The 15,836-nt window shown below is 45.5% G+C and overlaps 1 protein-coding gene across 4 annotated transcripts in view; it reads left to right on the top strand.

The window, feature by feature from the left end:
- Positions 1-8,176: 8,176 nt before the first annotated feature.
- The window catches only part of Kcnq5 (potassium voltage-gated channel subfamily Q member 5), a 565,805-nt gene continuing 558,145 nt past the window's right edge, over positions 8,177-15,836 (top strand). Inside the window, exon 1 of one of the 4 annotated variants that reach the window (XM_039083097.2) lies at positions 8,177-9,865. In XM_039083097.2, coding sequence (XP_038939025.1) covers positions 9,471-9,865 — 395 coding nt within the window. In that variant the 5' untranslated portion in view covers positions 8,177-9,470. The remainder of the gene's footprint in view (positions 9,866-15,836) is intronic. The other 3 variants (XM_039083095.2, XM_039083094.2, NM_001134643.2) reach the window with 3 other exon arrangements.

Genomic DNA, 15,836 nt, shown 5'->3' with positions numbered 1-15,836 from the left:
GGCTTGCTGTATGTCATAGTTTCAGCTGCCACCCTAACCTAGTGTCACTTGGTAGAAGGTAGCTTCAATTGAAGAACTACCTGGATCAGATTGGCCGATGGCCTTGTCTGTGGGCATTTTCATATCTACTAATGGATGTAAGAGGTCACAGCCCACTGTGGATCATGCCGTGTTGTGGCAAGTGGTCCTGAGTGTATGAAAAACCTAGCTGAGCATGCCAGTAAGGCAAGGCAGTAAGCAATATTCCTGTGCGGTCTCTGCTTTAGTTTCTGCCTCTGGGTTTCTTTCTTGTATCCCCACCTTCGTTTTCCTCCATGAAAGGCTATAACAGGCTAAAGTAAACCCTTCCTTCTCAAGTTGCTTTTTGTCATAATATTATACAAGCAACATAAAACTAAGACATTATGTACTTAATAAATTCAATTATTCCATGACCAAAGCATGACTGTTGTAGACTATCCTCCAGACAGAATAACAACAGAAATATCCTCTCCCCTTGAACAATTACAATCTTCCCCCTCTCTTTCATCATTAGTCCTCAGACTCACACACAAAACAGCCCACAAAAGCAAAATAGAAATCTTTCAAATATGTGCAATGATACTCTAGTTTATGGTCCTCACACTGTGATTCATCGAACTTTTCCTCCAGGGTGGGAAATACAGCTTGTTATCTCATTTTCCTGGTCTTTCTGAGGACAGTTGCTTCTTATTCCAATATGAACTATTTTGAATAACAAGATTTCAACAAAGTTCAGGGGCGCCTCCCCAGGATCTTCATCCTAACCCTTGCCACAGTCTGGGATATCTAAGCCAAAGTACTAAGGATCTCAGGGTGGCCATATTATCAAGTTTGTCTCCTCTGTCCCTCATTGGTATCTTCATTTTGACACTAATGGGCTATTCTGGTTATTTTGTAGCTGATTCATGAGTATAAAAGATAGGAAATTTATTCAGAACCTCAGAAAAGAGAGGTTTTGGGGGTTTTGTTGTTGTTGTTTTGTTTTTTGACTTTGGTAATGTTCAAATGTAATTAAACAGACTTTCTGTTACTACCGTTTTATATGTCAACTCATATATAAATGATAGAATATGCTTTTGATTGACCCTCCAGAAACTTCAACTTCAAGTCTGTCTCACTTTCTTCTCTAGGTTTTAATAGCACCAGTGTGGAATTCATAAGGATCAGATCTGCGCTATTCCTTTCTTCTTATAAGTTTATTTTCTCCTGAAAGATTTGAATATTGGCTCAGCTTTCATTACCAACAAATCCAAATAAAATATATACTTTATTCATTATGCACTTCTCTTTTAGTATAATTCTATAAGAAAATGAAATGATGCCTTTATTGATAAGCTGAAAATACCTACCTTGTCTGATCTTTTTCTGATCTTTTCCCCTTGAGATTTCCTTTCTAGTACTCACAGTAGAGTGCTCCTCTCCTCGGTAGTTGCTTAGTTTTAACTTCTGTTCCTTCCGTTCATCCTAAGTGCTCTTGTTTTTCAGGCTTTTTCTTTTCTGGTGTGTGCATGCATGTGTGCATGCATGCATGTGTGTGTGTTCCTCCCTCCCTCCTCTGTCTTAGTTAGGGTTTTATTGCTGTGAACAGACACCATGACCAAAGTAAGTTTTATAAAGGACAACATTTAATTGGGGCTGGCTTACAGATTCAGAAGTTCAGTCCATTATCATCAAGACAGGATCATGGCAGCATCCAGGCAGACATGGTACAGGAGGAGCTGAGAGTGCTAGCTATTCATCTGAAGGCCTCTAAGAGGAGACTCACTTCCAGGCAGCTAGGACTGGGGTATTAAAGCCCATGCCAAAAGTGACACACTTATTTCAACAAAGCTACACTTCCTAATAGTGCCACTCCCTAGCCCAAATATATACAAACCATCACACTATCTCTCTCACTCTCTCTCTTTATTTTTTTGACTTTCCTCCTTTTATTTAAAACAGATTTTTCTTATATAATATATGCTGATTACAGTTTCCCCACCCTCTATGCCTCCTAGTTCCTCCCCACCTTCCCTCTCCATCGAATCCTTTTCTGTCCCTCATTAAAAAATAGCAGGCTTCTGAGAGATAACAAATGCCAAAATAAAAATCTAGTAAAATAGAATAAAAACTAACACTTCAAGGCTGAGCAAGCCAACCCTCCAGAAGAAAGAGAATCCCAAGAGGAGGGACAAGAACCAGAGACCTGCTCATTCACACATTCGGGAATCGGAATCCATGAAAACACTAAGCTGCAACGCAGCTGCTCCTCCACTAGCTACAGAGCCTGCCCCACCTGAGGATCCAGCCCATATCCATACAGCCACAAAACCCAGACAATATTGCTGGTGCCAAGAAGTGCATGCTGACAGGAGCCTGGTATAGCAGTCTCTTGAGAGGCTCTGCCAGAGCCTGACAAATACTGAGGCAGATGCTAGCAGCCAACCATTGAACTGAGAACAGGGTCCCCATTGGAGGAGTTAGAGAAAGAATTGGAAGAGCTGAAGGGGCTTGCAACCCCATAAGAACAACAATGCCAACCAACCAGAGCACCCAAGGACTAAACCACCATCCAAAACCTACACATGGTTCCAGCTGCATATGTAGCAGAGGATGGCCTTGTTGGGCACCAATGGGAGGAGAAGCCCTTGGTCCTGCCAAAGCTTGACCCCCCAGTGTAGGGAAATATCAGGGCAGGGAGGCAGAAAGGGGTGAGTGGTTAAGTGGGGGAAACACCCTCATAGAAGAAGGGGGAGACGGGATGGATTAGGGAGTTTATGGACAGGAAACTGGGAAAGGGGATAACATTTGAAATGTAAATAAAAAATATCCAATGAAAAAATTTTAAAAACCCACTAAGCTGAAAGATATAACATGTATGCGAAGGACCTGGCGCAGGTCTGTGTCACTCCTGTGCTTTCTCTGATTCAACCTCTCTGAGTTCATAGGAGCCTTGCTCTCCACTCCCTTGGCTCTTATAGTCCTATACGCTTCCTCTCTCCTCTTCCATGGGTTTCCTTGAGTTCCAAGGGGGAGGTATTTGATGGACACATCCCTCTTAGAACTTTTTTATCCATCCATTAGAACTCATTTATTCATCTTCCCTATTTGATTTGGACACGCTAAGAAGCAGGACTATTTCTATTTTCATTTTTATATTACTCCAACTAGTAAGATACCCGTTGACGGGTGATTGCATGCAGAAGGAATAGATGCATGGAGGAGCGTCACGAAAACATCAGTATTTAATTCCTCCCTGAAGAATAGTGGTGAAATGTCAAGGAGTCTCCCTGTGTGTAATGTCTGGCTGTGGGTCTCTGCATCTGTCTCCATCCACTGCAGGAGGAAGCCTCTTTGGGAATGACTGCATAAAGCACTAATCTGTGAGGACAGTAGAATTCGTATGTGTTTCTCTAGGTAATCATCTTTGATTCCTCTGTCTTGGAACAAGGAGCATCTCTGGTAGGTTCTCAGTTTGTACTGAGTGCTGTTCTGGAAGTGGAATTAGGCAAAGGTTTCTTGCTCAACGGTCTCTGGTGGCTCTCTGTTCTTCAGGATACAGTGCCAGTCTTTGTTTCGTCCCTAGGTTGTGGAGTTCCTGGGGTAGGTAGTTCTTCTGCCTCCTTCACACAGCTCTGTCTTCCAAAGCAGCCCAGCTGCAGTGCCACCAACTACTTGTCATGCTGAAAGCATGGTGAGGGCTGTTTCGTCCAGCGTTCTCTCTTTGAAGATGCTGCTCGCATGTCCTCAGCACAGTCTGCTTCTTCTTCTTCAACACCTTCCCATCTATTGCATTGTTCAGGAAATCCTCAGCAGCTTGGATTGCATTCTGCACAACCTTTTCTCAACTCCTCACTACCTTGTAGTGACTTAATTTATCCATCCTTCCTGCCTGATTTGAACATGCTAAGAAACAGGACTATTTCTATTCTTACCTGTGTGCTCCTCCAGCTGGTAAGGCACATGCTGATTGGTGTTTGCCTACAGAAGGAATAAATGCATGGTGGGAGCTTCATAAGCAATGCATCCTTATGAATCCCTGTTAAAGAATAATGGTAAAATGGCAGTACCACTAGGGGGCATAGAATTATAACAGAATTTTCCGGTACACTAGCTCGCAGGAGATTTTTCACTTCTGTATCAACTTGACTATTTCTAGCTATATGGATCTTGGGAGAATGTAATGATTCCACTAAAGTTACCTTTCAGAAGAAGCTTTTAAACACTACCTAAGAGATAAGACTGGCATAGTAACCTGCTAGAGTAGGCTAAATCAGTAGGGCTTCATGAATGAAACTGAAGCTAGCGTTAGGAAAGGATCAAACTATAAATACAATGTCAAAACATTAATACCATGAGACTTGGGGCTGCTTTAAACTTTGTAATAAAAATATCTACATAAGGAGACTCTTTATTTTCACAGAAAAATATGCCTACTGAAGCTATTTCTTCTTTTTAAATATAACCTGAATTCTGTTTTAAAAAAAACCCACATACTTATGAGGTTACTGTTAAAAGCAAATGAAATAATTATTTAAACCAGTGTTAGCACACTGAACACATAGTAAATACAATTATTTTACTTTGGAAATTCTGATCAGGACAATATTTTTCTTAGGAAAAAAAAGGTAGCTGCTGGCCTGGGAACAGGGAGATCTATTGAAGCCCTGTGCCCCAGCTCCTTACCAACTCCCTTCTGACAGCCACATACATGCTGTTGAAGTATAACAGTGCTCACTGCAAAGGGAAAGAGGCCTAGTGTATTCTGGAGCCAAATATGAGAGACCATGGCCTGAGAACACAGACTCAGATGACCCCTAAACGCCATGCTCCAGTGTAGTAACAGCTTTAGGAATAGCATTTTATAGGTAAGGGACAGGAAAAGCTATAAATTAAAGCATTTAAAAACTACATCTATGGTACTATCAGCAAAGCACGACCATGTTGGCTACAGGACTCATGTATCATCTGATGACATTTTTTGCCTTTGGGTTGGTGAAAGCTAAAAAAGATTTTATCTGATAGACCAACGGGAGTTAGGTCAAACGCAGAGGTGAGCAAGAAATGACAACCAAGAGGTTGAAGACAGCCCAGTAGATCCACAGCATCCCAGCTCCACCATCAGAGGCCTTCCAATCTGTCCATCGGCCTTGTAGAACGTTTAGCACAGGTGTGGCCTCTTTCTCGGAACTTCAGTTCATACCTCCTACATTCTTTCTGTGCCTGTGCCCTCAGGTCAGGCTGCTTTCCTGTGGACCATTTCTCATCAACAATGCATTTTAGGTCTCAGATTCCAATGACCAGAACCCCTAGCAGTCTGGCCACCCTCAGATGGTCTTGGATATTACGCTAGGTTTTCTGGCCTTAGCTTGTTGGAGAAACACCTTAAGAGGCTTGTGTCGTATCTCTTAGAAATTATTTATTCTGCATTAAAAAAAAGAATACTTTGGCCCACCATACTGCTATTTTTATTATGAGAAAATAAGTTTTGAGCCAATGGTTGTAATGATAGATACATATTAAATACAGTACAACTGCTATGCTTACTGACTTGACTGTGGATTACTACAAAGAGAATAAAAGGTAAAGACGCGGATCGTATAGTTTAAAGGGCATTCCTATTCAGGAGGGCAGAGGCTTCTGCCCTCATGCCAAGACTTGGTGCAAGTCACTGAGCAAGCAAGGACTTCCATTATTCTATGTTAGCAAATATTCTTACTGTTCCAAGTTTTGCAACTTGTATTATCATTGCTACTCAAACTAGCCCAGGTGGCTCATACAGGAGCAAAGTGTATCTGTATCCGTGTACAGTACCTCTGACATCACACGAGCTCATCAGAACAATACACATGGGTTTGACTGTGAGTCTACACTGTGTTGGGAGGGCTAAAACGAAGAGTAAAATACATGGCCCTGAACAAGGAAAGGAAGAGTGCTATGGCGATGCTAACCTTTGACTTTATTTAGTGTCCCTTTGTAGGCGCTACATGTGTGCGTCTTTAGCCTATAGGTGGCATTTCTAACGGTGTGATTCCAGAGTACAGTTCAGCAAGAACATATAGCAGGACAGAAAATACCTTGAAATAAATTATTTTCTAGTAACCATATTCAACTAAAATCATATCTATATAGACTTGAGGGAATTTAGTTTCCAAGGCCATATGTTTCAAGCAGGCATCGCAATGGAATAGTTGAAAGGACACTTACCTCCCTTTTTTTGAGACAGGGTTTCTCTGTGTAGCCCTAGCTGACCTGGAGCTTGCTCTGTAGATCAGCCCTCCTCTGCTTCCTGAGTGGTAGGACTAAAGGCATGTGCCGCCATTGTCAGGCTAAAGCAAAAGCATCTTAAGGGATGAGGGCCGGCCAATCAACTCATGTGTTCTAGATTAGTTAAGGGGATCCTTTGAATAGGCCTTTTTACTCAGGACACAAGCAGGGAAATAATTACAAGTTAAAGGCTAGCCTCAGCTAAATATCTAACTGGGCTACAGGGTGAGATCCTGTCGCACAAAAGCAAAATAAATAAATAAATAAATAAATAAGTGAATAAATAAATAAATAAATAAATAAATGGAATTGTCGTGTACCTTTACTATTACCCTTTCATAATATTTTAGTGTAATTATATATTCATGAAATAACGTTACATTATTTCATGCATGGCTCACTATGCCTACTGATATTTCAGCAAAAGAAATAAAAGGCAGTTTCCTAGCAACACCTGTATTCAAAGGAACAGCAACAACAATAAAAACTTAATTATAAACACTTTCTTTCCCTCAAAGTTGACTTTTGTCTATCTAGGGAAGTTACTGGGTAGCAATGAAAGCTTGGCACAGGCCGAGGCGTAGGAACAGGTCGGAACTGAGTCTTAGTCTTTCTTTCCCGGGGATGGATGAACAGGATGATCCACTAGGGTTCACACCTAGAACAGCCTTTCCCTTAACAGTCAGCGGTGCTGTAGATACAGTTCTGTCCGGTACTGTTCGGTCCATTTACTTGAAGCTGCAGAATGGGTACTCCAACTGGGAGCCAGGATGCTGGGTTCCTAGTGGCCTATCTTGTCTGTGGATACACAGACAAGCCCCCTTCTCTGGGTTTGTGATTAAGTGGATGACACTCAGAAAAGAGTGTTACAAACGTCTTCGACCTCTATAACCCTTACTAATTACAACTGTCCTTGCCATCCTCCTGCCTGGGTTTATTGACATTTTCGAAATAGACATCACAGCTTCCCTGGTTCTATTCCTGCACCCTAGGAAACCATCCTTGGACATTAAGCAGCTGACTTCCTGGGCCTTTCTGGAGGGGAAACATGGCCTTGTGTCATGCCTTAAAGAGATTTCCTGCGGGTGTGTGGGGCCCAGCCACTGAGTGAGGCAAAGGTGATCTAATCACAGTAGAAGTTTGCAGCCAAGAAAACAGCTTCGTTTAAAGGGGAAGTGGCCTTTTCGTTTTCTTATTTTCAGAAAAGCTGGGATTTTTTTTTTCTCACGTCGACAGCGTGCGCACGAGTCATTTTAAGTCTCTACATCTTTCACCCTGAAAGTCCCTGCACAGAAACTCCGCGGGGAATCTAAATATAGCTGCACCGAATTCGCCCCGCCTTCAGCCAGGGGTCTCCACGCTCTTGGATTGGAGAGCTTATTCCAGGACGCTCTCTCTCTTTTTCTCTCTGCATCTGCCTTGAATAGCAGGGCACGGAGCAATCTCTCTAGCACCTCCACGGTGTGTGGGTGTGAAGTGTATTAGGGGAAGGCAGGAGTGACTCTGGGTGTTGGCGCTGGCTCACAGTCACGTGGTACCGCTGCCAGCTGCACAGCGCTAGGGGTTAGTAGTGCCTTCTGCCCAGAGGCTTTAAAGAAAGCAAGGTCATGCTGAGTAAGAACCAGGGAGAGGTCTTCACAAAACAATAACGATAAAAATAAAAGTAAAACTTTTAGCTGACACTCTGACTGCAGAGAGCAGCTGTCTGTGGGCGTGGGTGTATGCACGGGGTGGGCGGGGGTGTTGGTAGAGTATTATCTGCTAGGGGTGAGGCAACCAAGATTTTTGCCTTAGTGTTGGTTGATATTCATGGAAATGGGGGGAAAAGGCACACGGATGGCCACTTTGCTATTGTCTACCTTGGTTTTGTATTGAAAGCACAGTTCAGTTGAACTTGGTGATTTTTTTTTTTAATGTTTGGGAGGAAGGCAGCTCTCTTGGAAGTAGTTCCCAATCCTGGCGTCCTCTCAGTTTCCCCAACGCTGAATCTGTTGTTTAATTGCTAACAATGTTTTTGAAAGGCAGAGTTCTGAGCCAGCAGCACCATAATCTCACTCTTAGCCAAGAGCGCTGGCTTTGGGGAGTCCATCTGCCAGAATTGGTAGGAGATCCAGTCAGTGGTTCCCCTCGTCTCTAAACATTGTAAGTTACAGCATCCTGTCTGAGAGGCAGGTCCTGGACTCCCCACCCTCTGCGATCCTTCTCTAACTCACTGGGGACGCCACCGTCGCGGCGGAGACTTAAAGCAGTTTTATGACTTTCTCCCACTTAAATGGAAATTTCTTGAAGGAGGGAAGTGGGTTCATTTTCCCAGGCTTCTCTGTCAGGAGGAGCTCCCTCACCGCAAAGGAGCTACTTTGGAGTTTTACGCCCTCCCCACACCCCACCCTTGGGGATGGGAAGGATGTTCTGCGACTCGCGGGCTTGTAGGATGGAAAGTCACAGCCTGCAGGCTGGATTGAGTCGCGGGAAGCTGCTGGGTCCCTGCCTGGCGCTCTCCGGGTGTGTCCATTGAACTGCGGTGGACTGGTCCCCAGCGCGGGAACCCAAGCGCCACTGCCCCAAGCGTAGCCCGGTTGGCTCGCTCCTAGGCTAGCCAGCACCTGGAGGGCAGGACAGAACCTCTCTTGCTCGCACCCATCGCCCAAGGATGGCAAGACCAGGCGCGGCGTAGCAGCGTGAGAAGCCCAGAGACCCACTCGTCCAGTTTGTTCTCGAGGCACCAGGAGGACTTAACCCTCCGAGCTCCAGGAAGAACCGAGCCAAACTCAGCCTGGGAGACCGACTTGGGATCAGGCTGGTGCTCTGCGGGGGTGCAGGGGACAGACAGACTCGAAGCCAGCTGGGTGTGCACGCGTGCGAGCGTGCCTCGGGGCATCCCGCACACCCTCGGTCCCGTGTGGCGACACTCCGCGGGGAGGAGGGAGTGGCAGCCACCGGACTAAAGGAAAGCGAGGGACACCTCACAAAGTGACGCCCCCAACAGGTCCGGATTTGGAATTGGAAGCGGCAGAAATCCGGACCTCCCCGGGCCTGCTCCGCACACCCCGCCGCCCCCGCCCGGAGCCCAGACCCTCGGCTTGCCGGCCCCCCAGGGCGCCCCGTCGGCTGCGGGCTTCCTCCTGCAGACCTGCCCGCGCACATGAAGCGGCTGCCCCCGCCGCAGGCGCCGGCGCCCCCCTCGCGGTGCCCGTGGTGATGCCATGCCCCGCCACCACGCGGGAGGAGAGGAGGGCGGTGCCGCCGGGCTCTGGGTGAGGAGCGGCGCGGCGGCGGCGGCGGGTGGGGGGCGCCCGGGCAGCGGCATGAAGGATGTGGAGTCCGGCCGCGGCAGGGTGCTGCTGAACTCGGCGGCCGCCAGGGGCGACGGCCTGCTGCTGCTCGGCACCCGCGCGGCGGCGCTCGGCGGAGGCGGCGGCGGCTTGAGAGAGAGCCGCCGGGGCAAGCAGGGGGCCCGGATGAGCCTGCTGGGGAAGCCGCTCTCCTACACCAGCAGCCAGAGCTGTCGGCGCAACGTCAAGTACCGGAGGGTGCAGAACTATCTGTACAACGTGCTGGAGAGACCCCGCGGCTGGGCGTTCGTCTACCACGCGTTCGTGTGAGTACCCGCGCCCCCACCCGCGACCCCCGTGCGGCCCTAGCCATGCCCTCTGATGGGGAGCCCCCTGCCCCTGGAGCCCCGGGGCGCACTTGGCGCCAGCGCCCTGACCCTAGGCTTGGAAACGCGCGCGCGCACACACACAGAGCTACACACACGTGGTGGGTTTTTTTTTTTTTTTTTAATTTCTTTGCACGTGTTTGCCATCCGCCCTCTGGAGCCCTCCATCTCTCTTGTGCCACCTCTGGTTCTGGTTCAGATTGAACCGTTTTGCCCCAGAGCACCCAGGGGACTGCGGGTCAGTTCCAGGTACCTGGGTGATTGAAGGCAGAAGCTAGACTTAGGGGACTCAGATAATCGGGAGCGATTAGGTCCTGATATACAGAAACTTAACTGAGTGGGGCGCCCAGGAGCTGGGAAACGCTCCGGGAGGTTGTGCACCAACCTGAGGCTGGAGAGTATATTGGAAAGATTGGGAGGGCATGGCGGGGTGGCATGGAGTGGAGAGGAGAAGGTTAAGAGTGGGTCCACAGTCAGCTCTGGGGTCAAGCAGAGGAAGCTGCTACGTGGTGGAGAGACTAGGTTGTAAGCGCGCCCGGAAACACGCCTGGCCACCATCACAGCTGTCACCAACGGAAAATCTGTCAGTGCACGCAGTAGTCATTGCCACATAGAGGTGGTCAGAGTCTGGCAGGCTATTCAAGCTCGGCTGCAGGCAGCTCCAGCTACAAGTGGAGAACCTGGGGGGAGGGGGAGGGGGGTCAGGAACATGGCCAGAGGTGCTATAACAGAAGTGCACAGGGGCCAGCTGTGAGTGACCTGGATTAAGCAGTGGGTTTAGTTGGCACTTATGGCGCTGAGACAAAGTGTCTGTGTGTGTGTGTGTGTGTGTGTGTGTGTGTGTGTGTGTGTGTGTGTAGTAAGCTCTCACCTTCGAGCAGAGAATGCGAGAATGCTTAATGAGAAAATGATTGGAAGCAAATGTTTATTTTTCCCTTAGGCATTAAAAAGCTTTCGGTGGCTTTAAAGTTTACTACTGTTTTTCCCGACGTCCATTCATTCAATCTCCTGTTAGAGTTAGGTGTATCTGGACGACGACGACTTACGGTCATTTTTATGCCTTAACACCCCGAGTTATTTAATCTTTTTAAAGGAACCCTCTTCTTCTTGCCCCCCTCCACCCCCTCCTTCTTTATGTTAAGATGAAATACAAACATATTAGCCTTAGAAGACCTTCAGAGAAAGTTGCAGGCACATAACTGATTGATTCCTTGTTTCCTAGTTAAGGTATGTTTGGAAGAGACAAAAACAAAATCTTTTAGAAATGAGGCATGCCGTCCTATACTTCTCCCTCATGTGGAATGAAGAATTGGCACCAACCCAGGAAACTTAAAAAAAAAAAAAAAGAAATCATAATATCAGGAGAGAAGAAGGAGCTGCCTTTATAAATAGGTGAACCTGAAATGTCACCAGGTAGAACTCAGGAAACTGGTGGAGTCTGCACTCTGGGGCCCCGGTGTCTGGAAATTTTTACAGTTCCAGATTGCTGTGAACACGAAGGATTAGGTGAACTATTCGGGCCAGCTTCATAGGTTTGCAAGGCACACACAGGGAATGTTGTGTTCTGTCTAGCGTCATTACAGTCAAAAATATAAGGTCTATCATTTGCTGATGGAAGAGGCACAAGTATTTGGATGAAATTAAGGATAAACACCCCTGACACTTGTTAAGCTCATCTCCTTGGGTTGATAGCCGATTAATTTAGCACTTAATGACTTAAATGATTTTGACCTGTTAGAATATGCCATACACTTTTAAAAAGAAGTGCTGAGGCATAATTTGCTGTAAACATACACAGTATGGATGATGGTATTTTTAGAGCATGCTCAAAATATTCAGGGCTGTGAGCTTTCAATATGATGGAATATAAAATACATGTTATGGGTTCGGAGGGAGTTTGACATAACCTCCACCGTTGCACAGACGGATGTCTCCTAAGCGTTGTTTACAAGCAGGAGTGAAAATTTCTCAGAATGCAGCATTCTCTTTTTGATGCCTGATTGTTAAGCCGGTTGTTATGGGTTTCTGGTGTAACATTTGGGCAATTTTTAAATTTTATTTATTTATTTATTTATTTATTTATTTATTTATTTATTGGTTTCTAGTTTACCTATTTTCCTGCTAACCAGTTTTATCAGTAGTGAGTTCAGTGGGGGATAGAACACAAATTGTGTGCTTGTCAACCCAGTGTTGCTGATGTAAAGTTCTTAAATGTTGCGAAGATCCTTGAGGGCCACAGGGTAGGAGCAGTTGAAACTACATAGTGATGGTGGATCCATATTAGCACAAAGTCAGAATGGACAGAGTCAGGTTCTGGAAGGATGGGACTTAACCATGGCAGAGCCCTGAGGGTGGGGGGGGGAGGACTGGGGTAATCACTACTTACAGTCTTAAATGAGGATTTGAATAGCCGGAACTTACACATTAAATTAATAAAGCAAGGTTGCTTTGAGCTGCAAGTCTAATAAGACCATTAAAGGAAACTATAAGGAAATAATTTCTAGAGAGGTGTAACTAACTAATGCCCTGCCAGCCTGGGAATCCTCGAATCTTACTTTAATAACAGTTTTTGTAGGGTATTAAGCTCCTTGCCAAGAACAAGTACACTGTGATTAATGCGGCCGTTCAGGGATGAATTTACTTGGTTAGCCCTGTATTTCCACGGCCAAGAAACCAGAGAAGTATGCTTAACAGTATGCTCCAGGTCAAGAGAATATTCTGTTAAAATGTGTAAAGATAATTATGATAGTGATATTTTAATGGTCTAAAATGTGATCTGGTGAGTGTGTAACCCCAGCCTACTGGTAGGAATGCTGGTGAGAACAGAGGTGACCTGCTTCAAGTGATTTCTTCCTCAGAGTTTTGTGGGCCTCCCTCAGGAGATCCAGGCGCTTCCTACTTCTTTAGAGTCCCCGGGGAGGCAGCATGTGCTGTCTTCAGCTGTGATACGATTAGCCAGATGAGCTCTTAAAATAAGACATGATTTCTCTGAGTTGTTTGCTCCTTTAAAATTGCCCTTCTTTGGGGAAAATTTGGAAGAATTATGGGAGTTGTAGAGGAGCTCGTGATAGGATTCCTAATGTAAATGTGCATTGGTGTAGCAAATTCTGTCAGTCCTGAGGACTTGCCCATGAGATGTATCAATGAAGATATATCCATGTAACCCCATCACGTTGCCCTAAGTGTATCTCGGTCTCTTTTAGTCCTGTGAATGAGAATTCATAAATACTTTAAACTAGAGTATTCTAACCACCTGAACTAGGGAGCTGGGAGGCTGGGAGTCGTCATCATCATCATCACCACCATCACCACCACCATCATCATCACTGCCATCACCATCACCATCACCATCATCATCACTACCATCACCATCACCATCACCACCATCATCACCACCATCATCATCATCATTATTATTAAACTAGCTACTACTGACCATACAAATGACCATTGGATTTTGTTCACTTGCTTTGAAATCTTCTTACAAATATATCTTTCACTGTCCTTTGCTGCTTCCTTGGTGCCTCTCTGTTTCTCAGAACCTCTTCTCTGCTGCCTGGTCATCTTTCTCCTGTTTACAACCCTGTAGCTGCCACTCTGACACGAGTTTTATTAATAAAAGGCAGGCACGATTACATCACGTATAGATTTATCCATTCACACCTATCTGGGTGTCTGAGGTCTACGCTGATTTTCAAATTGATGAGGCAAAGGCCTCTGATTTCAAGGAGGGGCGAGCATTTAGGTGACTTTTAAGCATTTTCAGCAAGGGTGGGGTGATGCTCTCAGGCCTGTGACAGAGGAAATAAGTTGCAAAATAAATTAATGGAAAAGTGGAGATGATGATGATGATGATGACGACGACGACGGTGCCGCCCGCCACCCAGGGCAGAGAAGACAGCAAGCAGCCTTTAAAGGGGAAGCGAGACCTGGGCTGAGTTGAGATGATCAAGTAGTCCATTTTCAGGGGGGGAGGGGGAAGTGAGCAATTGCGACAGAGAAAATAGCTTTAGCGAAAGTGTGAGGTCACAACTGTGTATTAAGTGAGAGTACTTTAAACTCATTGCAGGATAAAGCTAACTTCAAGAAAAGGGGTGGGGGGCTTGCACCTGATTTTTCATAGCTTTGATGAAGGAAATGGATATGGAACTGTGTAGGCCGAGTCTGTCTTTACCCTGCAGAATGTAGGCTAAATGAATGACGAAGAGAGAACAGGCAAAGAGAGCACATCTTAACTTGGAAAGTGAAATGGGGAAGGGACTTAAAATGGAGTTGGCACGGTGTGTAATTAGGTGGGGAGAGTGTTTCAGCATTTCGATTCATTCTGAGCATTTTCTTTTTTAAATCTTTTAAGTTCACGCAGCAAATGCCTCTTGGCTCTCTACCTGCCTTGGGTTGCTCTGGAGAAAGTGGGAGACGATTGCCCAAGGAGCCAAGGTAGTCACTGTGGGGATAAAAAGAGAGGTTTGATCAGAAATGTTTCTCTTTCTTCTAGGATTCATTCTTAGAGACTTTGGTACAGTGTATTTAGATCATTTCCCCCTCCAACTCTTCCCTAACGCACTCCACTACCCTACCCTACCTTCATATCTTGTTTCTTTACGTTGCCTGTGTCCTGGGTGTAGGGCTATCCACAGGGCATTCACAACCCAAAGAGGGGTCACGCGCTTAAAGAAGACTTTTCCTCCCCTACCAGTCATCAGCTGAAAATAACTTTGTAGTTGGGGGAGGGGCATTATTAGCCCATCTATGGGACTGTAAACTGGTTTGATCCTGCACAGGCAATCACACCTGATGTAAGTCCATGTCCTGTTTAGAAGATGCTAATTTATAGTAGTTCTTCCTGATCTGTGGCTTGTACACCTGTTCCAGAGCTTTGGCGGGTAAGGAGAGAGGCACGACATACAGGTCCCATTCAGGGATGAGTACTCCACACTCCTTTATTCAAATAAAAAATATTAAAGGTAAGGAATTGGTTGTTTGTTTTCACCCATCTGGTGGGTGTGTGAGGATTAATCTCACCTGTGTTCTGGAGGTAGGACTGTCATTTAGTAATAAATAATGCAATTAAATATCTGATCCATAGATGATGGCAGCATAGGACTCAAGCTCACAGAAACGTAAAGAGTTCAGATTTGCTCAAGCCGGGTCTCGGATGTTCTTAGTCAGCCAGGTAATGATTGTAAGAATTAGGAACATGGAGCCAGCCCTCGTGGTTTCATGGGCTTCAGATTAGCAACGACAATGCTTTCAAGAACACAGAAGTCACTCAAGGAAATACGTTGAAAGAATAAATTCATTTAGAAATCCCGAGTCTGATATAAATGTCTCGATCCTACCCCTAGATTTGAAACCTTTATTAGTTTGTAGTAATTCAATCAATGCTTTTAAAAATGGTGAAATGGGCTGGGAACACCAAAAGGAAGCAAAGAGAGTAGATGAGTGGAAATTTGCAGAAAGACCCAGAATAATAGAGCAACCCAAAGGCTAGAGAATTGGATGAGGCTCCATTAGATTTTTTTTTTTTTGAATGATGTTCCTGAAGAATAAGAATAAGAAGCCTATGTGGAGTGACACAGGTTTGTAGGATCTTAGCATATGGACGTGTGGCTAAACGCAATAAAAATTTAGGCTCCAGGTCCCCTGGGAGAGTTCAGAAGACTCTCCTGTCATCCTTCTGGCTTAATTACAGCCACCTCCCCAAGACTCCATCCCTTGCTGGGTTGCTCTGTCCTATGTCTTGTGGCTATACCTTTCTTCCTGCTATGCCGTTGAATTTTTTCCCTTTTAGGGTACCATGACTTTTAACACATACTTCCGACTTTCATTGTTTCTTCAAACTACAGTACAAAAGGGACTTCTTAGGCACGCTCCAGGCAGTTGACAAGGATGATGCAGGTGCCACTTGTCT

Source organism: Rattus norvegicus, chromosome 9, assembly GCF_036323735.1.
Source record: "Rattus norvegicus strain BN/NHsdMcwi chromosome 9, GRCr8, whole genome shotgun sequence".
NCBI lineage: Eukaryota > Metazoa > Chordata > Mammalia > Rodentia > Muridae > Rattus > Rattus norvegicus.
Note: the sequence above shows the minus strand (reverse complement) of the source record. Positions and strands in the feature narration are given on the sequence as shown.